This window comes from Mustela putorius, unplaced genomic scaffold, assembly GCF_011764305.1.
Source record: "Mustela putorius furo isolate JIRA1106 unplaced genomic scaffold, ASM1176430v1.1 tig00000127_pilon_pilon_pilon, whole genome shotgun sequence".
Taxonomy (NCBI): Eukaryota; Metazoa; Chordata; class Mammalia; order Carnivora; family Mustelidae; genus Mustela; species Mustela putorius.
Genome location: NW_025421288.1, coordinates 6,037,637 through 6,065,109, shown reverse-complemented (window position 1 = coordinate 6,065,109; position 27,473 = coordinate 6,037,637). Strand labels below are relative to the sequence as shown.

The 27,473-nt window shown below is 42.4% G+C and overlaps 1 protein-coding gene across 1 annotated transcript; it reads left to right on the top strand.

Moving 5' to 3' along the window:
• The first annotated feature begins 607 nt into the window (after window positions 1–607).
• Window positions 608–23,346, top strand: CBLIF (cobalamin binding intrinsic factor). Its single transcript, XM_045062992.1, has 10 exons — window positions 608–801; window positions 2,873–3,049; window positions 4,229–4,342; window positions 4,984–5,124; window positions 7,207–7,388; window positions 11,296–11,473; window positions 13,955–14,156; window positions 16,985–17,103; window positions 19,338–19,406; window positions 22,910–23,346. The coding sequence occupies exons 1-9, from the start codon at window positions 723–725 to the stop codon at window positions 19,397–19,399; spliced, it is 1,254 nt and encodes a 417-aa protein (XP_044918927.1). The 5' UTR covers window positions 608–722; the 3' UTR covers window positions 19,400–19,406; window positions 22,910–23,346.
• Window positions 23,347–27,473: the final 4,127 nt, after the last annotated feature.

Sequence of the window (27,473 nt, the reverse complement as noted above, 5' to 3'; positions counted from 1 at the left end):
GCGGAGCCTCTGAACCACCTCTGGGTGGTTCAGGTCCGCATCCGCTCTTGATGTCGGCTCAGGTCTTGATCTCAGGGTCATGAGCTGGAGCCCCACCTTGGGTTCCACACTGGGCATGGAGCCTACTTAAAAAACAAACATACAGTTTCTGGGAAGCTTGGGTCCATTGCTCACCTGAAATCAAACAACCTTAAAGGGCCTAGGCTGGGACTCAGGTCACAGCAACTTATTAACTGCATAAAGGCCAACTTCACAAAAGCAAGGTGGTGCCTTAAGAACTGCCTAACCTTTGGTGAAGTGGCTACTGACCAACAGCCAGGAGGCTGTCTGGGCAGGTGTGTACAGGCCCAGGAGGAAGGCCTGTTTACACTCACTCGCACACCAGCCACACTCCTGATGTGATGACCCAGGACTGTGGGAAAGGACACTCTGTCATGGCCATCACCCCACACTCAGCCCCAAATGTCTCCTACGACTGTCCCTCCTAGAAGTCACCTCCACACTCCTGGGAGGATGGATAGGCGGGAACCTAGATAAGCATATGGAAATCTGTTCTATCAGAGAAGGAGGGGTCAGCTTAAGTGGTTAGGAGTGGTCAGAACGGGAAGGACGCCAGACTGTTTGACAAAAAGAAGCACATATAAGAGAAAGTAGAGAAACACCCTGCTTTCAAACACGGGGATCTGTACACGGGAGCCGTAGACTAAACAAGAGAGAGTGGGATGACCTGGTTCACCCTCCCCCTCCTGAACCTTCTCTGGGCTGCAGCTGGGACCAGCACCTGGACCCGAAGCTCATGCTGTGAGTATGGTGGTTTTTCCAGAGAGGTCAGGGGAGCAGTTCCCCCGGAGCACAGGGGGAAACCTCTCACACGGAGGTCTGCTGAGGAGAAGGTGATTGAAAACGGCAATCACGGGGCGCCTGGGTGGCTCAGTGGGTTAAGCCTCTGCCTTCGGCTCAGGTCATGATCTCGGGATCCTGGGATCAAGTACAGCATCAGGCTCCCTGCTCAGCAGGGAGCCTGCTTCCCCCTCTCCCTCTGCTGCTCCCCACACTTGTGTTCTCTCTCCTTCTCTCACTCTCTGTCAAATAAATAAATTCTTTAAAAAAAAAAAAAAGAGAAAAGAAAAAAAGAAAGAAAACGGCAATCACTGTAGGAGTTCCAAGTGGGCAAGTCAGAGTGAGTGTGTGCTGCATCCTTCCTGACTGAACCCCGTAAGTGCTTGGAGAGGCAAGTCTATGCATTTTACCTTAGAAGAGGTTAAAATAGTGGTGCAGGAGCAATGGATGGCAGCACAAAGAGAGACGCTCAGAGCTGTTCTGACCAAATGCCACTGCTGGGGGATGTTTGGAACTCACTGAGGACAGCTCGTATCCCTTGTCTTCCACATTTTCCATGTAAGACTGAGAAGAAAAGGGGGTGCCTGACTGGCTTCGTTGAGGAGCATGGAACTCTTGATCTCAGGGCTGTGAGTTCGAGCCCCATGCAGAGTGCAGAGATTTAAAAAAAAAAAAAATCTTTTAAAAAGGAAGGTCACCTGGGTGGCTCAGTCAGTTGAGCATCTAACTCCTGCTTTCAGTTCAGGTCATGATCTCAGGGTGGTGGGATCAAGCCCAGCGTTGAGTGCTGCTCTTAGGAAGGAGTCGGCTTGTCCTTTTCCCTCTGCTCCTCTCCCTGCTGGCTCCCAGGTCACTCTCACTCTCTTTCTCAGTCTCTCTCTCTCTCTCTCTCTCTCTTAATCTCTCTAACAATTAAAAAAATAAATAATAAAATCCTTTTAAAAAAAAAAAAGGACTTTTTTTTTTTTTAGGATTTATTTATTTGAGAGAAAGAGAGAGTGAGATGGGGTGGGGAAGATGGAGAGAGAGAGAGAGACTCTCAAGCAGACTTCATGCTGAGCACAGAGCTGGACGTGGGGCTCCATCCCAGGACCCTACGGTCAGGACCTGAGCCAAAAACCAAGAGTTAGACACTTAATCAACTATACCACCCAGGCACCTCCCTGAAAAAAAGCTAACTTTAAAATAAAAGAGTGAGAAAAAAATACAAGGAAATCAGTGATTTCTAGGAATCTGCTAAAAATAATATGAAATGGCCATGAGCCATATTGCTTGAACTTCCTAAGTGAGAAGTCACCTTGTTAAACATAAGGGTTGTTTGAGGAGATCCAACATCTAACTGGTCTACCTGGCCTCAAAAGAAAATGTCAATGTTTTCTCCACCTCTCTTTATTTTTTTTTTTCTAAGTGAAACAGATATAATTAACATGACTGATGTATAATTTTTTTTTATAAACATATATTTTTATCCCCAGGGGTACAGGTCTGTGAATCACCAGGTTTACACACTTCACAGCACTCACCAAATCACATACCCTCCCCAATGTCCATAATCCCACCCCCTTCTCCCAAACCCCCTCCCCCCAGCAATCCTCAGTTTGTTTTGTGAGATTAAGAGTCACTTATGGTTTGTCTCCCTCCCAATTAAGTGGGTAGAAGAAGAATCCACCTCTCTTTATTTTTTTAAAGAATTTATTTACTTATTTATTTGACACAGAGAGAGAGACATCGAGAGAGGGAATACAAGCAGGGGGAGTGGGAGAGGGAGAAAGAAGCAAGCTTCCCACTAAGCAGGGAGCCAGATGTGGGGCTTGATCCCAGGACCCCAGGACCATGACCTGAGCCAAAGACAGACGCTTAATGACTCAACCACCCAGGTGCCCCTCCATCTCTATTAGGGACACTAGAGGGTGTCCCTGAAAATGTTAATGCTAACTAATCCTGTCTTCTAACAGAGTGACACATGGGAAACACGTTTCTGAGATGAGAGAGAGTAGATTAGGGGTTTAGTAAATGGCTTTTCTCTTCTCAGCTGTTCCCCCAGCACAGCAGCCCTTGGTTCATGGCATACAAGTGCTCATGGAGAACTCTGTGACCAGCTCAGCCTACCCCAATCCCAGCATCCTGATTGCCATGAACCTGGCTGGAGCCTACGACATGGAGGCCCAGAAGTTCCTAACTGACAAGCTCATGGCCAGTGACAGTGCAGGTGAGAAATCAGAGCCTTTCTATACACTCCCTGATTCTCCAGGCTCAGATCCCAACTTCACATTCCCACACACACCAGTGCCACCTGTGATCATCCCTGAATCACCCAAACACCTTTCCTTATGTACCTGGAACGAAAGGTTCGTGAAGTCAGAGCATCTGTAGAGTTACACAGGAAAGCAGAATAAGCTCTAGACCAGATATTAAAAAGAGGGGGCTTGCAGCTCTGGCTCCACCATGTATTAACTCTGGAACCTTGAACAGGTCACAAATCCAGACCAACCTCACGCCTTCATTTTCAAAATGCAGCTGATTCTAATAACAAGGATTCTAACAGTAATAATAACAATGATAATAATAATCAAATCTCTGTTCTGCCTACTTCACAGGAGTTGCCTTGAGGATCAAATTAGATAGTAAAGTTAAAATTATTTTCAGGTCTGAATTTGTATGGGTGCCCATGCTGCTTTTCTAAATAGATACCAGGGATTGCTGAGGAAGTTGTCGAGTCACACAGTGGTCACTAGATTAAACCCTCCTTGAACATTTCTCCATACTTCTTTCCTTAAGAAAAACAAGATCAAAAAACTATCTCGAGGTAGCTGGCTGGCTCCATGGTGGGAACATGTGGCTCTTGATCTCCAGATTGTGAGTTTGAGTCCCAGGCTGGGTATAACAATTACTTAAAAAAAAAAAAAAAAAAAAACTTTTTAAAAAATTATCTAATCGTATTGGGTTTTTTTTTCCCCTCTGACAAGATTTGGTATTTTTTAAGAAGATTTTTTTTTTTATTTCTTTTCAGCGTTAACAGAATTCATTGTTTTTTGCACCACACCCAGTGCTCCATGCAATCCGTGCCCTCCATAATACCCACCACCTGGATCCCGCAACCTCCCACCCCCCTCCCCTTCAAACCCCTCAGATTGTTTTTCAGAGTCCATAGTCTCTCATGGTTCACCTCCCCTTCCAATTTCCCCCAACTCCCTTCTCCTCTCTAACTCCCCATGTCCTCCATGCTATTTGTTATGCTCCACAAATAAGTGAAACCATATAACTGACTCTAATCGTATTATTAAAAAATCAAAATGATCTGGCGATCAGATCAGAGAGCTCAGCCCTGACCCCTGGCACACTCTCCCCTGAGAATACCTTTGTGACTGTTTTGTTCTCTCCTCCACAGACCTGACCATTGGTCAACTCGCCCTTACCATCATGGCCCTCAACTCCTCCTGCCGAGACCCTGGGAATAAAGTGTCAGTTCTACAGAGACAAATGGAAAGTTGGCCACCCTCAGGTAAGACCTCAGCAGAAGGGAGGGGAGGGTGAGGCGAATGGTCCTTCCTGAGAGTATTAAACCTAGAACAAAAAAGATGGGTGAGGGGCACCCAGGTGGCTCAGTGGGTTAAAGCCTCTGCCTTCAGCTCAGGTCATGATCCCGGGGTCCTGGCATCGAGCCCCACATCGGGCTCTCTGCTCAGGAGGAGCCTGCTTCTCTCTCTCTCTCTCTCTGCCTGCCTCTCTGCCTACTTGTGATCTCTGTCAAATAAATAAATAAAATCTTAAAAAAATAATTAAAAAAAGACAGATGAGTGGAAAATGAGGGAGAGGATACAAGTTATCTCCACTCAGGATTCTTTGGATGACCACACAGTGAGATATTCACTTCGATTCCAAATGTACTAGAGAAGATCACCATCCTGGGAAACAGACTTGTGCCGTCACCTGAAGACAGTCATCCTTTTTATTCTCTTGTCCTGCTGGGTGACATTCTTATTCTGAGAAATGTTAAAGTTAGCTTTTGCCAATATGGAGTCTTTCTTTTTTGGACAGGTTTTCTGGAAATTTCTGCTTTAAAGGTTTGACTTTTAGCTTTTTCACAGATGTCCTCATTATGGTGAATGTTAATCTTACAGAGACCCTCTGCCCCCTTCCCAGGTCCCCGTGCTCCAGCTTCAAACTTCTATGGGCCCAGTCTGGCGGTCCTGGCGTTGTGCCAGGAGAACCCAACAAGAGCCTTACCCATAGCAGCCCGCTTTGCCAAGATCCTGAGGTTTGGTTCCTCCCCCTTCAATACGGGTGAGTTGGTTGCCACTTCCAAACACTGCCCTGAGCTGGGGATATCAAGGACACTCAGTGGGGGAGGGGGGCAGGAGGGGAAAGTGGGAGGGGGAGCTTTCCATGGCGGAGGAGCCAAGGGTCATGAAAATGTCTGCAGATGGAAGGCACTGAACAAACATTTGCTGGACATGTGAATTAGGGAATAAGTGAAAGGGAGACAGTAAAACAAAGAAACCAGGGCAATACTTGAAATGTCTGACAATGACAGAATCTCCACCGAGAACAATAAATAAGTCACACAAGTCAGCAGTTATTCCCAGACACATTCTTAAACGATTAAATCAATGTCTAGACCCAAGTCTTATCCTGAAACTTTTTTTTTAAAGATTCATTTATTTCTGTCAAATAAATAAATAAAATCTTTTATATATATAATATAAATATATATTTATGCATATATATAAACATATATATTACATATTATATATAGTTACATATAATATATTACATATATATTATATATAAAAGATTCATTTATTTATTTTAGAGAAAGGGAGAGCAGGGAGAGGGGCAGAAGGCAAGGGAGAGAGAGAACCTTGAGCTGACTTCACCCTGACCGCAGAGCCAGACACAGGGCTCCATCTCACGACCCTGAGATCATGACCTGAGCCAAAACCAAGTCAGACACTTAAATGACTGGGCCACCCAGGCCCCCTGAACCCTCTCTCTTATCACTACTGATGATTCTACTCTCTGTTCCTCTCCATGTTTCTCCTTATAACATCCTGATATTCTCTTTCTAGTAAACAGATAATCTCTGAACCCTAAACCCATGATGCTCCTCCCCTTCAAGGACACACTGGAACCATGTTACTTCTTCATTCTGTAAGAGAAGCTTTTTCCCCTACAGCACCATGTCCTTTTCTGTCCACCCTTCTGCAGGTCATGATACCTGCCCTGAGTAACACCCTCTCTGTGGACATTATCACGCGCCCTTCATTCATGGTCACCTTTCCTCCTTTGGACTCACAAGCAATAGCATATCTTGGGTTTTCACCCCGTTAACCACCCTGCCCCTGCAACCTCTCTTGTTTCAGGCAAACTCTCCCATTTCAGTCTCTTTCAGATCATAATCAAGTACTCTAGTGCCCTCCCTGTGGCTCAAGAGCAGACAGGCCTCTGTTTTCCATCTGGGACCTCATGCATTGCTAGGGAGTCTGTCAGTTCAGGAGATTTGACTTCTTGGCCACCAATGGTTTCAACAACACTGTCATCCTTAATGAGGTTATACAATTCAGGTGGTGATTATAGGAGGGAGAAGATCAGAGAAGTCATCTGGCAAGTCTTTCACTTGTTCTCTCTTGTCCTGCCGTAGCTTGCTCATTCAATCCACATACACTTTCCCATGCAAATAATGAAAATGCCCCTGTGCCAGGTGCCCTGGGGCGTGCAAAGTTCCCACCATCCAGTTGCTCACAGAGCACAGTAACGATAAAACAGAGCAGAGAGTGCTGAGATGGCAAAACAGGTCCGAACAACACATGATAAAAATGCTCAGGAAAGAGGGGCACCTGCGTGGCTCAGTTAAGTGTCCAACTCTGGATCTCAGCTTGGGTCTTGATCTCAGGGTCAGGAGTTTAAGCCCCACATTGGGCTCCATGCTGGGTGTGGAGCCTATTTTTTGAAAAGTTCAGAAAAGAGACTGTACCTGTGGCACTGGGCAGACCAAAGGTTTCACTGAAAGGTGGTGATGGCCGGGCCTTCCAGAACCGGTGAAATTTTTAAAAGATAAACACTGGGACAAGACTGAATGAAGCACCAGTCTACATGAATTTTTTAAAAACATGAACCTTAGATCTGGGTTCAGGTCCTGGCACTGCTACTTACCAGCTGTGTGGCCTTGGGCCATGACTTGGCCTCTATGTGCCTCCATTTCCTTATCCCTTCAGTGGAGTTCATTATAGGTCCTATCTCACAGGTTGTCCGGAAGAATAAAGGAGATAATGTAGTTGGAACGCAATAAGCACACAGTAAATGTTAGCTGTTCATATTGTTGGGTGATGGTTGTCTCACCCACCTCCCACCAACCATGATTCACAGACACAGGAGCTATGGCGACCTTGGCTCTGACTTGTATGTACAACAAGATCCCAGAAGGTTCAGATGAAGGTTTCAAAATTCTGTTCGGTGAGGTACTACAGGAAGTCGTGAAGAATGTCAGCATGAGGATCAAAGACAATGGCATCATTGGAGACATCTACAGTACTGGCCTGGCCATGCAGGTAAACACATCACCTATGCTTCTTTGTTGAGCCCATGCCAGTATGATAAGACTTGATTGTGGGATCAAGACACCAGGTTCTTACAATTCTATCTCTGGGGAAGATAAGCTAGTATGACTTGAGGTAGATTCCTCGTGGTGTTTGTCTCAGTTTCTCTACTGGGAAAACACAGGTGTTAATTCCTTCTTACCTCATAGGTAAAGGGTGAAAATAAAATTATAAGAATTCCTTTCTCTTTCTTGGAAAAAAAATAAATCCCAGAAACATATCAGGTTATTACTGACAATGATCAGTGTGTTCATAATAATCATAGATTGATGAGAATTTGATGTATAAAAAATAAGATATTAAACTAGGCCCTCCAAAAAATTAAATTTTCTAATTCCATCTTGCCAGTCAAGTGTTCTTTTTTTAGCCCTTTATCTTGATCCAGAAAATGTAGGCTTATGTTCAACCTTAACACAGGTTGAAACAACCTGAACACAGCAGTGAAAACACCTAAAGCTGACCTGTCAAGCTCCTATAATCTCGATCTCACTGCAACTTCACACAGTGTTCTAAATGGGAATCAGGTGTGTCTGGTACTCTGTCCATACTCAATCCTATGTTTCCCTAGTACAGAAGCCAGGCTTGGACTCCATAAGATGCTGTTTGATATATCTCCAAATGCAACCCTCACCCCATTCATTAGGGTTGACTAGGGCAGCATCTTCCCATGGAAGACATACTAATGATAGTGGGGAGAGGTAACCAGCTAGAATCAGAAATTAAAGGGTCATCTGTGGCCAAATCGTCTAGACCAAACTCAGAAGTTCATGCTCCGAAGTCATAAAATGCCTTATGTGATTCATGGAAAAACTGTACCATGACCTTCTCAACTCAGAAAGCCCAGGAAACAGAGAACCCTGGAGTTACAATGCCAGGTCTAAACCTAATATACCTCTGGACTAGTGGTGAAAAGAAATTCCTTTGGGGAGAGGAGCAGAGACTGCCCCTGATGTTCCACACATTAGAAATTAGCAAAGGACATAAACAGATTAGAAATTAGTTTATGTTAAACACAAAAGTAAATACAATATCACCACTCCAATGTGCAGTGTATTGGAGCAACTAATCAGCTTCCATGGCATGTCAAGGTGAATGAAGTTTTGTCGTGGAAAAAAAGACTGTTACCACGGCTGACTCATACAAGAACAATCCTGGGATTCAGGGCTAGAAAGCCTTGTGGAATATCAGAGGCAGTGTGGACAGGATATAAGATGGGTTTTATCTATACCTCACTTAAAATAAACTTGCTTCCCCTTAGTGCCAGACAGAGAAATGTTTGCTTTTGCTAATTAGGTTTATGAATTCCGTTTGGGATTTTCTCACCCACAGGGTACACTCTGATAAGCTGTACCTAAGAATTAAAGCTTTATTTATGAAAAGGCAAGACCTCATCCTTATCTGATATCATAGGTCATATGTATTTCTAATCAGTTAGGATACATAACCTCTCCTTACTCGAGTTATGGCACATAACGAGAATTTACCCAAGCAGCCTGAAGTCTGAAATCACCAGATATCTAATACACGACTTTTTTTTCTAATTTAAAATGTTCTTCTGTGGAAAAGCAAAGGGCTCTCAAGATGTCACAACTTGAGTTTGAATCCCAGATCTCCCACCACCGTGGGCAAATATTGAATTTTTCTGAATTTCACTTTCCCCATAAAAACAAGGTTGCACAGGTATTTTTTTAAAACATCACAAGCACAATGTGATGCCAATAAGTGTTCATGGTTTCTGCCAGTGGAAAAGTGGTGATATCAAGCTTCCTCTCCAGTCTTCATTCATCCTCTTTCAGGATGCCAGTGCCCTTCAAGTAGCCTGGGCCACCCACCTGGCTTCCCTAGGCACTCGGGAGGCACTTCCTCTGTTGTAGAATTTCTTCTCTGCTTTCTGTCAAGAATCCAAAGCCTTCAAAGTTCCTCTTAACCTGGGGATTTAACTTGGAAAAAGGATCTGATAAACATCTTTATGCAAAGCCATTAATGAGTTCTCATAGGTAATGTGTTATTCCTCTCTAGAGTGTTGGCATTGGTAATATTTTATCCCAAGGGGATCCATCTTGCTTTTGGGATCTGAGAGGTGAATATGGCAAATGAACAAGATCTGGCTGCTGAGGAGGATCTACCTGAAGCCCCTTAAGCCAAGCTGCCCCGTAAAGTGACCTCTGGCAGAGCAAAGAGGTCTAACAGTGTTGGTCATGTCAAAAACTGTTGGGTCGTTCATCAGCTGCCTTTGGCTCACAGAGCCATTTCTTTTTTTTTCTTTTAATTTCTTCTCAGCGTAACAGTATTCATTGTTTTTGCACCACACCCAGTGCTCCATGCAATCCGTGCTCTCTCTAATACCCACCACCTGGTTTCCCCAACCTCCCACCCCTTGCCCCTTCAAAACCCGCAGATTGTTTTTCAGAATCCATAGTCTCTCATGGTTCACCTCCCCCTCCAATTTCCCTCAACTTCCTTCTCCTCTCCATCTCTGCTTGTCCTCCATGCTATTTGTTACGCTCACAAATAAGTGAAACCATATGATAATTGACTCTCTCTGCTTGACTTATTTCACTCAGCATAATCTCTTCCAGTCCTGTCCATGTTGCTACAAAAGTTGGGTATTCATCCTTTATGATGGAGGCATAATACTCCATCGTGTATATGGACCACATCTTCCTTATCCATTTCTGATCTGACTCTCTTCTCTCACTTCCTATTCCAAGCTTCAGGTGAATCAGTCACCAGCAATCTCAAACCACTGACTTACTCTGAGAGTCATGGTCAGCACAACCCTAAAGGGAGGGAGGTGGTGATAACAGCTTACACATTACACATAACAAAATGCTTTTGCTTATTGTCCCACATCTGAACCTCAAATGAACCCGCAAAGGTAGGAAGAAATTGTGATTTCTATTTTACTCATGTGATACAAATCTCAGCAAAGTAGAATGAATTGCTTGGAGCATTAATCAAGAACCACTGTGCAGATAACAGAAACCCAAATAATTTTTGCTTAAGAAAAAAATGGGGATTTACTATTTCATGTTATAAACTAGAAGGTCCACGGCTAGATTAAATGGTTTCAGGATTAAGCAGAATAAAGGGCTCAGATTGTGCTTTTAGGCACTACTTTTCTTTGTCACTCAGCCCTGGTTTTCCTCACTGTCTCCTATGGCATGGTTTCTTCAAAGGGGCTGAAGAAGATGGTCACAGCCCAGTGATTACTTACATGGTCCCAGCTGAATACCCCAGCAGGAGGAAAAGACGTGCTTCTCTCTCTGAATGTCTGTATGTCAAGGAAGGATGCTGGCTAGTGGGGTGCCCACTAATCACTGTTAGCAAAAGGATGGCACTCTAGGATTACCCCAGCCCAAGCTAGGAGTCCACCCCTGTGGCCAGGCTTGTGGAACCTCTGGCTAACTGTCCTGACATGATCACAAAGTACGGGAGGAGTCTGCCAAAGGCTGTGCAGGACAACACAAAACAAAGAGCACTGCTATGTTTGGATGACCAGATGTCCCAGACTAACACTGCTCCTGGAGCTTGCTTTCCCTGGGACTCACCTTCATTCTACATTCAAGAACTGTTTTATACACATATACTATAAATACAGCAGCCCCAGTAGTGTTCCTCAAATCTAACTGGTGCACTGATATTTGTTGTGTGACTGCTATGTGACAGACCCTGAGCTAAGAGGTGGAGACACAGCAGGGAACAAGACAGACAATGTCCCAAACCTTGGGCAGCTCAGTTTTGGACTCTGAGTGATCCCCCAAGATTAGTGATCAAGTATATCTCTTGTAAAGCTTATAGAGGCCAACTCTCAGCTATGCCTAATCAATCTCTCATTCCCTCTCTCTCCTGCCCCCAGGCTCTCTCTGTGACACCTAAGCAACCTAACAAGGAGTGGAACTGCCAGAAGACCATGGACACAATACTTCAGGAGATTGAGCAGGGAAAATTCCACAATCCCATGTCCATTGCCCAAATCCTCCCTTCCCTGAAAGGCAAGACATACCTGGATGTGCCCCATGTGTCCTGCAGCCCTGGTAAGAACTCTTAACATCTGCCTTTCCTTATGTCGTAAAGTAGTGGCTCCTTATGTGGATCAATTTTAAGTGGCACACAGGCTTATTATGTAGGCAGAGCCACATCTGATATCCAGTCCCCAACCATTGTGTGCTAACACACAGCCATGGCAGCCTGTCCTCAGAATTTAGCCCCCATGTCTACTTCACTCAGTACACTTTAAGTGAACACCTACTATACACATAGCATTTTGTGAGACACTAGTGAAGAGGGGACATCCATGGTCCTAACAATCAGATGATACATAACTTCCTTCATTCGTTTGACAAATGCACCAAACCTCATGCACTATCTTATGATACCTGCTCTTTACAAGGTCAGGATACAGATATGTAGACAAAAACTACAACATTTGGAAGAATGAAATAAGTATTACATAGAAATAGAAGCCACATGTAGTGCATAGCAAAGAAAGTGTGACCAATCATTGAGCTGGTCTGAGACACTTATGAGAAAAAGAGCTGGATTTTAAGCCCAGATTTGGGGATCTAAATACAAGGCCTGGTGCTCCTGGCACACCAAAGGAATAGGGTGGAAACGAGGCATTAATATGCCTTTTTATTTTAAATATCTCTATTTTAGCCAATTAAAAATATAATATAGGGCTACTTAAAAATTCAAACTTTGTAGAAATATGCACAAAGAAAGTGGGAGTCCTGCATAAAATTTTATCTCTCCAGCGATAATGAGTCTTGGCAAAGACAGCTCCAACTCCTCCTTCTAGACAAATACTAGTATAGAGTACTGATGTCTTATGTTACATGGATTTGTTGAGATAAGCAGAGATTACTAAATTCCTTTCCTATCTCAGAACAGAGTCTATACAGACTGTAATCAAGCAACCCAATCCTAATCACACCAAACACAGCTATATTCACCAAACTCCTTAGGCTGCTTCCCAGTGATTTCCCAACCTGAACAAGGTGGCCATGGAGTCTTTCCAAGGACTCTACACTATAGCTGCCCAGGTGTTTTGTTAGATGGTCTGAAACTTACTACCTTTGTTTCCAGATTCACAGTGTTACCAAAAATCCCACAAATCCACAGAACTCAACCATGTAAAACACATGACTTAGGGCTAACCATCCTCCTTTCTGGTTATAAATTCTTTTTTTTTTTCTAAAGATTTTATTTATTTATTTGACAGAGAGAGAGAGAAAGAGAGAGAGAGAATAAGGAAGCAAAGAGGCAGGCAGTGGTGGGGGTGGGGGGGAGCAGGCTCCCCGCTGAGCAGAGAACCCGATGCATGGCTCCATCCCAGGACCCTGGGATCATGACCTGAGCAGAAGGCAAAGGCTTTAACCAACTGAACCACCCCGGTGCCCCTGGTTATAAATTCTTTTAACAAAACTAATGTTCAATATAAAATGAGCCATCTCCACATCACTCAGCTTCAGGGAAATACACATCAAAACCACAGTGAGATACCACCTCACACCAGTGAGAATGGCTAAAATCAACAAGTCAGGAAATGACAGATGCTGGCGAGGATGCAGAGAAAGGGGAACCCTCCTACACTGTTGATGGGAATGCAAGCTGGTGCAGCCACTCTGGAAAACAGCATGGAGGTTCCTCAAAAAGTTGAAAATAGAGCTACCCTACAACCCAGCAATTGCACAACTGGGTATTTACCCCAGAGATACAAATGTATACGAAGGGGCATGTGCACCCGAATGTTTGTAGCAGCAATGTCCACAATAGCCAAACTATGGAAAACTATGGAAAGAACCTAAATGTCCATCAACAAATGAATGGATAAAGAAGAGGTAGTATATATACACACAATGGAATACTATGCAGCCATCAAAAGAAATGAAATCTTGCCATTTGCGATGACGTGGATGGAACTAGAGGGTATTATGCTTAGCGAAATAAGTCAATCAGAGAAAGATAACTATCATATGATCTCCGTGATATGAGGAAGTGGAGATGCAACATGGAGGGCTTGGAGGGTAGGAAAAGAATAAATGAGACAAGATGGGATCAGGAGGGAGACAAACTATAAGAGGCTCTTAATGTCACAAAACAAACTGAGGGGGGCTGGGGGAGGGGGGTAGGGAGAGGGTGGTGGGTTATGGACATTGGGGAGGGTATGTGCTATGGTGAATGCTGTGAATGAAGTGAGTAAACCTGGCAATTCACAGACCTGTACCTCTGGGGCTAATAATACATTATATGTTTATGAAAAATAAAAAAGATATTTAAAAAAGAAAAGAAACAGTTAAAATGAGCCATCAGCTCTTCAGCTATGAGCAATTCTCTAGATTGGAATGAGAGCTTCATAGATCACATGAGTTCCTCAGAACCACACACAAAGGACACAAAATCTTTGCCATTTCTTGAAATGTTTCTTTAGGATAAGTTGCCAATAACAAAGATTTTTGCACCTATAATAAAAGCCCTGTAATCATTAACAAATGTGGCCTCTTCGCTCTTCACAGGTGTTGAAGTGCAACCAACTCTCCCCACTCAACCCAGCCCTGTTCCCACCACAGCATACAACATCACCATCATATACACCATAAATAACCAGTTGAGGGGGGTGGGTCTGCTCTTCAATGAGACCATGGACATTAGTGTGAAAAGTGGATCAGTACTACTTGTTGTCCTAGAGGAAGCACAACGCAGAAATCCCACGTTCAAGTGAGTGCTGTAAGCAATGTTCACCATTCTCCCCAAACCCCACCTGAATTCCCATTCTCTCCCACCTTCCTTCATTTTCTTACTTTTTTTTCCTTCTGATAATTTAACATCATTTCATCCCCCCTTGAGAAGCATGCAATCTAACTATCAAAGCTGGCTCAGGAAAATTCAATCACCCCAGTCAACATACGATGGAGTTTTACAAACAGGAATTCAAAGGGGGGAGAGTCTATTGTGGGTTAGAACAGTCCAGGAAGGCTTGTGGCTTTGGAGCCCATTTGAAAAATAAGTACTGTTAGGGAAGATGGGGAAAGATGGTATTCTAGAAAGAGGGAATGGCTAGGACAAAGCATTTGAGACAGGAATAAGCAAGGACTTCAGGGTCAGTGGGTAGGCCAGCTTGACTAGAGAAGAGAATAGGGGACTGAATCAAGTGAGTAACTTGTAAGGATAGGCTGGGAGACACAAAGTCTGAAAAACCAGGTTAAGGAGATCAGACTTCTATTAGAGAAAGCACTGCAAGTTTTCAACTAAGAAAAGTCACGTTGTAAAACGTTAATTGGTTCGAGAATGGGAGACAAGGAGAGATCTGGGGCTAGCCTGAGGTGACGAATCTGTGAGGTGATGAAGACCTCTTCTAGGATAAACAGACTCACACCAAGGAAGACGCCACTTGGCTCTGTGAGTACTGGGGGAGAGGAGACAGCAATAGAGAGAAGCTTCCAAACTTTGGATAGGAGTGTCAGGAGGAAAGAATGTCTTTCAGAGAAAAAGACTTAGTTCCTTTAGACATGTCTAATTGCGGGTGTTCACAACAGCAACATTAGGGAGCTTTTGGAGGTTTAGATGAAGGCCTAGAAAAAGAGGTCAGGACAGGCGAAAGAGGTCAGACGGTCATCTGATAGAGGGGATGACTGAAGTTGAGGAACTGTGCAGAGGTAGCAGAGAAAAGTTCCCAACAAGCCACAAGTCCAGAGTGTCTGGCTGGCTCAGTCAGCAGAGCAGGCGACTCTTGATCTCAGGATCGTGACTTCAAGTCCCGTGTTGGGCGTAAGTCCACTTTAAAAACAACAAACAAACCAACCATGATCTATATGCCCATTTTACAGATAGCACCACATAGTCCCAAAGAGGCTAAGTAACATTCCTAAGATGCCATGACATGTAACTAGTTCAGTTGACTGTGAAGCTCACGTTCCTTCCACTGTTCCTTCCACTTTTTTTCTTCTCTTGTCAGGAAAGGACAAAATATAGAAATAAATCCTGAGAAATAAAATTAAACTTGGGATGTCTTCATAGTATGCAAGAAGAGGAAGCAGTAGAGAAATATGGAGAAAACTAAGCTCACAGAAAGAGCAGAGGGGAAATGCCAGGTCCTGGAAAGGAAAAGAGGAGAGGCCTTCAAAGGACAATGATGTGACCCAAATTCTGCAGAGAGATGCCAGAGAGAAAGACTGACCAAGCCCAAGGAAGTGACACCTGAGTGGGATGGGGAACCTGTTCCACAGGATTAGGTTCCATACATTGTGCCTGCTGTCCACAGCCCAGCTCCGTAATTCCCTGACTCCCACGGACAGGTCAAGACAAAAGTTGCGTTTCAAGAATACTTGGGTTTTAAATACCCTCAGAATATACCTTACTACTTCTCCGAGCTTAACTATAATTTTGCCTGATTTTTCTTTTTCTGACCGTGCATGTTATGAATTCATACAGTGGACCGTTGGGGGGTGATGCATAATGAACAAAACCTCTAAAACTAGTAGTACACTGTCTGTTAATTAACTGAATTCAAATAAATTTTGAAGGGGCGGGGGGTGGAGGTTGGGGGAACCAGGTAGTGGGTATTAGATAGGGCATGGATTGCATGGAGCACTGGGTGTGGTGCAAAAATAATGAATACTGTTACGCTGAAAAGAAATTAAAAAAAAAATTAAAAAAAAAAAAGAAAGGAACAAGACAAAGCATGTACAGTATATCCATAATGTAATCACTGTTGACATTTCTTTATGATTTGGTAGGTGTTTTCTTCTGTGCATGTTATAGATAGCTGTGACCCCTCACATGGGCAGGATAGTTATTTCATGTAAAATTTGTGTCCCACATTTTCACCTAACAATTGTTGCATAAGCATTTTTAATGTCACTTATAAGTGTGGAAAAATACAATTTTGTCAATGCCAAAAAAAAAAAAATTCAGTCTTGAATATTCATCTCATCACTCATGTAAGTATTCACCCATTGTTGGGCGTTTACATTTTTAAAATTTGCTTATTGATAGGTTTTTTTTAAAACCCATTCATTTAAATATCATTTAGTACCAAGTGAAGTGATTTCATATCCATTAGTCATTAGCAATTTCTCTTTTAAGCATTTTTAAAAATAAACATATTTTTAATTTGCATTAATTTTATTTGTACCTAAAGGGAGACATTTTTTTAACTATGTTTGGTTAGCCACTGTATAGTACATCATGAGTTTTTGACCAGTTTTCAGTGATTCATTAGTTATGTATGACACTCAGCGCTCATCACAACACGTGCCCTCCTTAACACCCATCACCGGGTTACCCCACCCCCCACTCCCCTCCCCTCTGTAACTCTGTTTGTTTCCCAGAAAAGCAACTGATTCCTGCGCATTAATTTTGTATCCTGCCGCACTGGTGAATTGCTCTATGAATTCTAGTAATTTGGGGTTACTTTATGTGGATGACATGACACTTCAAGGCTTTTATATGATCTCTAAAGTCTTTAGAATGTCTCTGTCCGTTCACCTTAACACCTTATTGCCTGACATAAATGAGGTTAATCACATATATTTTTATTCTTACAGATTTGAAACCACGATGACATCCTGGGGCCCTGTGGTCTCTTCTATCAATGATATCAGTGAAAGTGTTCATGAGCGGACATACTGGCAGTTCCTTAGCGGCAAGACACCTCTGAATGAAGGTGAGAAAAGGAAAGGAATCTGGGACTTTCTTCCATAGTCTGCAGGCTGCTTTCTTTCATTTACTTATTTAATTCATTCATTCATTTAATCAAAAACTGTGAGACTGTATGTCTCACATGTGAGATATGTGAGACACTTGTGTATACAGTGATAAAATATACATGTACATGTACACATGTATTATGAATATATATATTCATATATATGAATTGATTTGATTGAATAACAGATAAATGATGAGTAGGTAGATGGATGATAGAACAGGTGGCTGGCTTTCTAAAATAGCTTTTTCGAAAATGAAGAATCCTGACTCCATCCTGAACCAATGGGGACATATCCAGTGACCACGAAAAGTGGATTGAACTACTTAAAGCAATAGGAGCTGAAAAAGGAGAACCCAGATAACATGAGACACAAATAATAATAATAATAATAATAATAATAATAAAGGTAGAAAAAGTAGTATGTGATCCAAGAAGATGGCCACTTTAGGATTTAAAAATTAAATATCATCATGTAATATAAAATCACCGCAACTTCATAGCCTGTGGGAAACAAACATGAGGAAGGGGAAACCTAGCTCTTCGTGCAGTGATGTTATTGTATGCCACATGTCAACTCTGTAGATATCAGTGATTCTCTTTTTACAGAGAGAGAAACTTAAGTCTCGGAGGCGTTAAAGGGACTTGACAAGTCCTGCATCTAGGGTGGGACTGAGCGATCATCCAGACCACGCTTCCAAACTGTAGCATGACTGTCCTTCCCCCACAGCTTCACTCAGCATTCATTTTTCTTCCTGCTCTAATGTTTTTTAAAAATCTCCAAATATCTCTCGAATATTTGGAGATTTTTAAAAAACATTAGAGCAGGAAAAAAAAATAAAAATAAATAAAGAGCAGTAATACAATCATCAAGCATAGGAAATTTAGCATTAATAAAATCGTCTCGTCTAACCCACAAAAAAAAAAAAAAAATCTCCAAATAGAAGAAGGTTTATACACATTTTTGTGGGGAAGAGGCAAGAATAAAATTCAGACTTCAGCAAAACCTTAACATTCTTTAAAATTTTGCACAAATACTAAAAATAACTCTAAGTTAAAGAGCCATGCATGCTATTTTGTCTAAGGAAGATGTTCGCTAGTTAAAGGATATTAATCGTCACCGTGCAGGAAGATGTGAGGCCACGTAGGGTCACAGCAGAGCTGTGGCTGCGGCTTTGTAAGATGCTTCATTATCCAAGATTACGATGGGAGAGATGTTTTCTTAGAGTCTGTCAGGTATGTAACAAAATCTGTCCAGTCAGAATTTGTTGAATTGCAGCAAAACACATAATAAAGACCTCAAGGTTACATAAGGGTTCGTTAGAAGCCCCCTTCTCCTACTTACTAGCTGCTTTAGGCAAAGAGTGAATCTTCTCAGAACCAGTTTCCAGAGCTATGAAATGAACACAGTAATAGCCATGTCTTGGGTTAGTATGAAAATTAAAAATAACATGTTTAAAATGAGTAAGTACAATGTCTCCTGCAGAGCACGCACTCACAAATGCTCAGTATAAGTATTATTAGTTCTCCTATCACCTTCATCTCCAGAATTACCCAGGAACCTAAATCAGGGTTCGTCTCATGTCTGCCAATTACTTTTCTTTTCTGGGGAAAGAAGGGGAAACAGACAGGCCTCTGAAATCCAAAAAGTTCCCAGAAAGATCTTATTCTTTCTGATGCCCGGTGACTTGAAAGCTAATCATCAATACTGCCATCATCTAACTTCTCTGCCCTGAAACACAAGAATTCTCAACCCACTGCCCTTCCCTACTTTTGGCAAAATCTTCAAAAGTGAACATGAGTTCCTACCTCGAATGTTCTAAACTTGGCTTAACTAAGTCATTTTCTTGCACTCTTACCATGTGTCAGGTACTATATTAGGCATCTGGCAGTCATTATTCCTAATACTGAAATGATTCTTTGGGGTAAATATTATTAGTGCAGTTTTAGACATGAGGCAAAAGAGGATCTCACAATTTAAGGGGCTTGTCCAAAGACATGCTCCATGTGGCAACTCTGAGCCTGGAAACAAAGACTCCCTAAATCTCAATTCCATGCTCTTCCATAGTCATCAAGCTGCCCATTGCACTCTGGGATGATTTTCCTCCTCTAGCAAGGGGGCTGGTCCTTTGGGAGGTGGGGGTGGTTACATGCACCATGGTCTCCTCATGTTCTTCTCTGCTTGTTTCCAGGAGTTGCCGACTACAAACCCGCCGACCATGAGCACATCATGGCCAATTTCACACAGTACTAAGGACAAGGTGGGTTCAGGTTCTCTCAAACATCTTCAAAAGATGGTGGAATTTTTGTTCACTTTATTCCAAGTCTATGCAAAAATATCCTGGATATCTACAATGCTGCTATATTCCTGCTAAAAACGCAGAAACCACTATGTAGAATAAATGATTCAAACTTCCCAGGAGTCTTAACATCTGTGACCCATGAAAAAAGGTCCAGCTTCTCAAGGCAATGACTGCCAGTCATCATTTAAACCTAGGATGAGGGGAGGAGAGAGAGCCCAGGTGTTGTCTTTGGAGTTCATTCTGATCTTCATGATTAATTAACAAATGGATTCCTTTATTTCTACAAATGAAGTGATATATATTAAAAACTCCTATTTTTAAAAAACCTGTTTTTGTTTCTTATGCCAAGTACTGTTTTTCAAATCACTTAGTGAAATGACCAAAATTATTTCATGAGTCTCCCAGATGGTTTAGAACTAGGTAAATCATGTTCATACTCTCCCCTTGCATTTCTAGTGCTCATTCTGGGTAAAATTAGTTTAAAATGTATATTTTTATATAATTTGTAGTTAAATACACACATTTAATATGTAAGTATAACCTACAGTATGTAATATAAAATTTGATATCTGTTTTATATTTTATATCTATTTTATATATTAAATATAAATATACATTTAAAATCCCAAACCACACATATAACATATGTATTTTACACATAGAAATACAAATCTATAACCACACCCCATACCTACATTTGAAAGAAAAATTAAGTTTTCAAAGACAGTCGTAACTCTATTCTCTGCTGGTAGGAGTCAACACTGGTACCAACTTTCTAGTGAAGGATATGAAAATTGTATCAAAAGACCTAAAACAGACTCAAGTACAACCTCCAAAATCCCAATTCTCAAAAGTATACAAAGGAGAGAATCACAATAGGGCACAGATATACCGGAATCAAAATGTGTGCTGAGGCAATTACAGAGCAAACCCTAGAGATGGAGCCTCAGTACATTTCCTTTTTTTTTTTTTTAATTTTTTTTTTATTTTCAGCATAACAGTATTCATTATTTTTGCACCACACCCAGTGCTCCATGCAATCTGTGCCCTCTCTAATACCCACCACCTGGTTCCCCGACCTCCCACCCCCCCGCCACTTCAAACCCCTCAGATTGTTTTTCAGAGTCCACAGTCTCTCATGGTTCACCTCCCCTTCCAATTTCCCCCAACTCCCTTCTCCTCTCTAACTCCCCTTGTCCTCCATGCTATTTGTTATGCTCCACAAATAAGTGAAACCATATGATAATTGACTCTCTCTGCTTGACTTATTTCACTCAGTACATTTCCTGAACTGACCCCAAGGCAGAGCTCCACCTGCCCCAGCCCAGTCTCCCCGCCCCAGCTGCTCAGAGCAAGAGCCTGCCCTCTGGCAACAGGGGCTCCCAGGAGAAGGAGATGTGAGCCACCAGCCCAAGCATACCATTAGGTACATCACTGAACCCCAGGAAAAGCCCAGCGCTGGTGCTGTGGTGGAAGGCACCCTCCAGGAATGTGAATAAGTGATCTCTCACAACATGCCCTGATAATCATAATATAGAAAACACGCAAACAGCCTACATGCCCAACAACAGGGCAATGAAGAGATAAACCCTGGAGGATCCATATGCTGGGATACTTAAAAGTCACTGAAATTCTTAAGTCCACATATGACTGAGGACATACAGTATCTATCTTTCTCTGACCAACTTCACTTAGCATTATACCCTCTAGAGCACCCATGCTGTTGCACATGGCAAGATTTCATTCTTATTTATGGCTGAGTAATAGTCCATTGCATAGCTACACCGCATCTTCTTTATCCATCATCTACGAATGAACAGCTGGGCTGCTTCCGTAAATTGGCTATTGTAAATAAAGCTGCTATAAACATAGGGGTGCATATATTTGTTTGAATTAGCATTTTCATTTTCTTTGGGCAAATACCCAGTAAAGGAATTACTGGCTTATATGTGGAATTTAAGTAACAAAACAAATGAAGAAAAAAGAGACCAAAAAACAGACTCTTAACTAGAGGGAACAAACTGGTGTGGCCAGAGGAGAACTGGAGGTGGGGATGGGTGAAATAGATGGAGAAGGTTCAAAATACACTTATGGAGGGGCGCCTGGGTGGCTCAGTCTGTTAAGCGTCTGCTTTCAGCTCAGGGTCCTGGGATCGAGTTCCATATCAGGTTTCATTGTTCAGAAGGGAGCCTGCTTCTCCCTCTGTCTGCCACTCCTCCTGCTTGTGCTCAGTCTCTCTCTCTCTCTCTCTCTCTCTGATAAATAAGTTAAAAAAAAAATTTTTTTTAATGTACACTGGGATGCCTAGGTGGCTCAGTTGGCTGAGCATCTGCCTTCAGCTCAGGTCATGATCCCAGAGTCCTGGGATCAAGTCCCACATTGGGCTCCTTGCTCAGCAGGAAGCCCACTTCTTGCTCTGCCTGTACTGCCTGCAGCTCTCTGTGCTCCTGCTCTTTCTGACAAATAAATAAATAATCTTAAAAAATTTAAAAAAAATTTTTTTAAAGGTACACTTATGGGGATCAGCATTGAGTAATGTATGAAGTGTTCAATCACTACTTGTATACCAGATACTAATATAGGTGTATGTTAATTATACTTTTTTTAAAAGTTAATTAATTTTTTTAAAGTATACAAATTAATTTTTTTAATATTTTCATTTTTATGGGGGGGAGGGGCAGAAGCCTAAGCAGACTCCACACTGAGTTTGCAGCCAGACCAGGGCTTGATCCCATGACCCTGAGATCATGACCTGAACTGAAATCAAGAGCCAGATGCTCAACCCGACTGAGCCACCCTGGCAGCTCTTTTAAATTTATTTTCTTAACTGTCAGTAAAATTTGTGCCGGAGATAAATACTTGCTGACATAGAAAGACATTCATGATCACCCTGATGCCATGCATGCCAGAGTATTAGAATGGTTAACTGTGATGGAATTACTGGTAACTGATTTTGTTTGTTTGCTTCTCTAGTGTCTACATTCTCTCCATTCGATACAATAATTGGACTAGAAAATGGGAAAAATTACTTTTAACAAAGATGACTTTTTTACTTATCAATAAATTAGGCAATGAAAGGAAGGGGTGTGTGAGAGAGAGAGAGAGGGAACCACTGTCCAACTTTTGCAATGAACTGGGTGTGCTTATTTGTATTGGCAAGGATGGGGGACAGGTGAGCAAGCTGACAATGGCTCTATGACAAGTTGCGATTCCACTTTGAGGAAGTGCTGTAATAAAATGTAGTCTGTGTGTGTTCATTGCTGCATAACTGTCCAAGCACGGGTTTGGTAATGCTCTGAGAGACTATCATAAGTGTTTTTGCCACCTCTACTGGCCATGGATGGTAAAGCCTAAACTTCCTTCAGGGAAGTGGTCAATTTTCTGCGTTACTGTTTTTGTGAAGATGCAGGGGAGAGGTGGGAAGATTGTTACCAAATCCAACTGTACTTTCCTTTAACTAGATATACGAATGATGTATGCCAAGTTTGTGACTGAAGATCACACCCTGGTGAGGAAGTGGAACTACAGAGATCCTCCTCCAGCCCCTTCCAACTAAGATCCTGTAAGTCTTTGAAATGACAAAGAATCTTGCTCAGAAGCACAAACGCCTTTGAGATTTCTAAGAAGAGGAATAACAACAACAACAACAAGAATCCTGGCCAAGAAAATAAAAATAGAAAGGGAGAGAGACTAGAACAAAATAGTTCCAAATTCTATCTTGAAGACCAAACATGCAAAACAGCCATGATGTTTTTTGGACAGTAAAGTGAATTTGACCAAACATATAAAAATATGTAATAAAGTAACGATAATTAAAACAGTCTAACCCTGGTTTCAGATCAGGGAGAGCAAGGGAATGGAATAAAATGTTAAAAAATATATTACATGAGAATTTAGCGTATTATAAAATCACATGTTTTTTTTTTTTTTTTAATTTTTTATTTTTTATAAACATATATTTTTATCCCCAGGGGTACAGGTCTGTGAATCACCAGGTTTACACACTTCACAGCACTCACCAAATCACATACCCTCCCCAATGTCCATAATCCCACCCCCTTCTCCCAAACCCCCTCCCCCCGGCAACCCTCAGTTTGTTTTGTGAGATTAAGAGTCACTTATGGTTTGTCTCCCTCCCAATCCCATCTTGTTTTATTTATTAAAGATTTTATTTATTTAGAGAGAGAGTGTGAGCCTGCATTAGCAGAGAGGGGCAGAAGGAGAGAGAGAGAATCATAAGCAGGCTCCATATTCAGCACGGAGTCCAATGCAGGCATCCACTTCATGGACCTGAAATCATGACCTGAACTGGAATCAAAGATCCAACACTTAACTGACTGAGCCACCCAGGGACCCCAAAAAATCACATATGAAATGAGAATTTTCAACTTGCCAAAGGACATCCCTACTTCTGGCCTTATAAGCATCTTAGCAAAGTCAAAAACTCTTAAGAAAATAACTGAAAGATTTTACTGCATGAAAATTTAAAAATTAAAGAATATAATAAAATAAATAATATAATAAAATTAGAGGATATAATAACACTGTAAGAAACTGAATCATACAAACAAGAGTTAATATGATCAATATACAATAAGCTTTTAGAATTGATAAAAAAGAAACAGTACATTTGAATCATACAGAAAGTACACAAACAAATCACATACGAAAAAATGGATAAACATATAAAAAAAGGTAGGAGAAAAAGTTCAACATCACTAGTCATTAAAAAATTGCAAACTAATGTATATTCAGTGTGTAAATTATATGAAGTAGGACTCAGAAAATGGTATTGGAAATCAAACTTAGGAGTGCCTGGAGGGCTCAGTCAGTGGAGTATGTGGCTCTTGATCTCATGGTTGTGAGTTCGAGTCCAGACTGGGGGTAGAGATTACATAAAAATAAAATCTTTCAGAAAAAACAAACAAACAAACAAACAAAAACCTTTAGGTTACCCTGCTCCTACTTACCCAAACTCCAAACCAACTTTGTCAGACTGGGGGGGTGGGGTGTCTGTATTTTCTCAGTTCTCTGACTTAAAAAGAAAAAAGAAAGAAAAAAGATAATTCTGATTTCAGTAACTAAAATGCCCAATACCGTGTAATAGTCACAACTCTGAATTCCGTCTAACAGTGAAGCTGCCTCCCTCTGCTAGTTCAGGCCTGCTCCAGATAGGGTGACTGTAGCGGAAACAAAATGGGAATGAGGTCGGGTAGAGGGTTCTCTATTTCCTCAATTTGCTCTTTTACCAGTCATGTAAGATCTCTCCTGCCCCTCATCTCTCACCTCTGTTGCTGACCCCTCTGGGAAGACTGGCATAGCACCTGATATGGGTTGAAGTATGTCCACCTCCCCCCTGACCAACCAATAAGTGTTGGAGTCCCAATCACCCCCTCCACCCCCCTATTCCCCACTTCTGCCCCCATCCACTGTACCTCAGAGTGTGACATTGTTAGGAGAAGGGGTCTTTACAGAGGTAATCAAGTTAAAATGAGGTCAATAGGGTGAGCCCTAATTCAATATGACTACTGTTTAATAAAATGGGGAAATCTGGACACAAAGACACATATAAAGGAAGAGAGAAAGGGAGAAGATGGAGAAGATGGCCATCCACAAGCTTGGGAAAGAAGTCTAGAACAGCCCTCTCCTCACGGCCCTCAAAAGGAACCAATCCTGCTGACACCTTGATTTTAGACTTCAGGCTTCCAGAAATGTGAGGCAATAAACTTCTGTTGTTTAAGCCCCCCAGTTTGGCGTACTTGGTTAGAGAAGCCCTAGCAAAATGATACAGCACCCAACAGTAGTTGACTCAGCTCCTGGTATAGTTTAAAGTACACTCATTCTCTCAGGGGAGCTTTATGGATTCTTCAGAGAAACACAAACACACACACACACACACACACACACACACACACACACACCCTACCCTAACTGCTGAGGCTATATCTCGATGCATGCAAATTCATCTCTGCTGAATGACTGGCTGGTTGCATACAAGTCTTCCCTCGGGCCCTAGACACCCATCATTTCATCTCTTCCAGCATCTTTCTCCTTGCTTCTCAGTGGGGGCCTGTTAGATGGGATACAAGAAATCCCTAAACCAGTACACTGCCTGGGGGTCCATGTCTGGTGAAGAAGGTATGCACACCTTTGACCCACCATCAATGGAAATGTAACTACTTCCCAATTGCAGCCCTCTACTTTGCATCAAACCTCCAAACACAGACTTTTGTCAAACACCAATCCCTCTCAAACAGTGGGTTCATATCAAGCTGAGTGGTCTTGAACGCTCTCTCTCATGAAGCTTGATGGAGCACCCCAATCCCGAGCCATTAGAGAGGAACAGTGGAACTCACAATATACCAACAACTCAGTCCAAAGAAATCTTTAATGTAATTTCCAGTCTCCACTTCTTTTCTTGATTTTCCCAGTCCTTTTTACAGTCTGGAAAAAAGTAAGGAGCTAAGAATAACAAAGCCATTTCCTACCACCTCCTTTATAAATCCTACCCAGGGGGCTCCTGGGTGGCACAGATGGTTAGGCTCCGACTCTTGGTTGTGGCTCAGGTCATGATCTCAGGGTCCTGAGATCAAGTCCACACTTGGCTCATGCAGGCTGCTTGAGATTTCCCCCTCTATGACCTCCCCCTGAGCACTCATGCTCTCCCTCTCTCTCAAATAAATAAATAAAATCTAAAATCAATCAATCCATCAGGCCTGTCCAGATGGCCCAACACCTCACTCTGGAATGTACAGATTACCACATACACTGGGGCTTCAGGCAAAGTGGAGTCAGACACAATCCTGTTCCAACAGCCTCTTATAAACATAATATTGGGTATAATTTCTCTCCTTTCATATTGGCAGAGCTCTAAACAAAGCTATGCAAGACAACTCAGCAAGGATGTGGATAATAAGCACTCTGATACATTGCTGGTGAAGATCATTCCCTCTGGAAATTTCCTTTATCTCTACCCACCCCCCAAGATATATGCTAGCAATTATCATTAGCCCCCTGATCTGCATCTGAAGGGTCACCAAGAGTCATAGAAACCAATCCAGAGAGATTGTACTGACACTTTACTTTCTATCCAAGATAAAATTACACAATATTCAGCCTGAGATTTTTAAATGCCTGAGCACATTCAGGTCTCCCACTTTGGGTGGAAGAGAGTAGGGAAGAGCTCTCTAGAATCTGACACTGGCTTGGGAGTGGGGGACAGTTAAACCTTTTCAGAACTGCTCTACACGGCCGGAAATGGCTAAAATAAAGTCCATTAACTCTTTTTTGAGACAGCTTTTATCAAGAGCGCCTAACGCTGTGGACAGAGAAAGTTCTCCCAGTAACTTTGCAAGCATTAGAGGTTTTAGTTTTTGCCATTTCTGAAATTAATCCTTTGGGAAAGACCATACACAGATGCAGCGTGATTTAAATACAACAGACATCAGTCTCCATTTGTTAATCCCATTTGTGTCCCAGAAACTTGGGAAAAGAGCCTCTCTCAGTCTAAGTATTTAAAGGGTTCAGACCCATGATTTTACCATCATCCTCCCAGAAGAGTCAGGCATGACTTTAACTTGATCATCAAATCTGGATCCAGTCCAGTCCCTCGGGTCCCTGGAGTGACAGACTCAAATTCTGATCTTACCGTTTTCTGCTGTGTGACCCTAAGTGAAATCCTTCGACCCCTGGCACGTTATCTGCACATGGGTGCCATGACGTCATTAGCTCCTGAACTCTGAAGGACACAGGCAATGACAGGGTACTGAACGCCTACCACACTGCCACCGAACACTGACAAGTTCAAGCAATGGTCAGTCAGTGGGCTTTTCCCAATGTCTCTGAGCTTCCCCCACTAAAGAAGCAGCGGAAATCCCCACCCCGCTGCCCGCATCCAGGGAGAGACCCCAAGAGTATACGTATTGAGACTTCCAGAAACCTAAAGCGGCGCTGGGCGTGACTAGCACACGCCGGCGCGGGAACCCGAGCGAGGCGGCCCGGTTTCCTCTGCTTCCGCCGGGATCT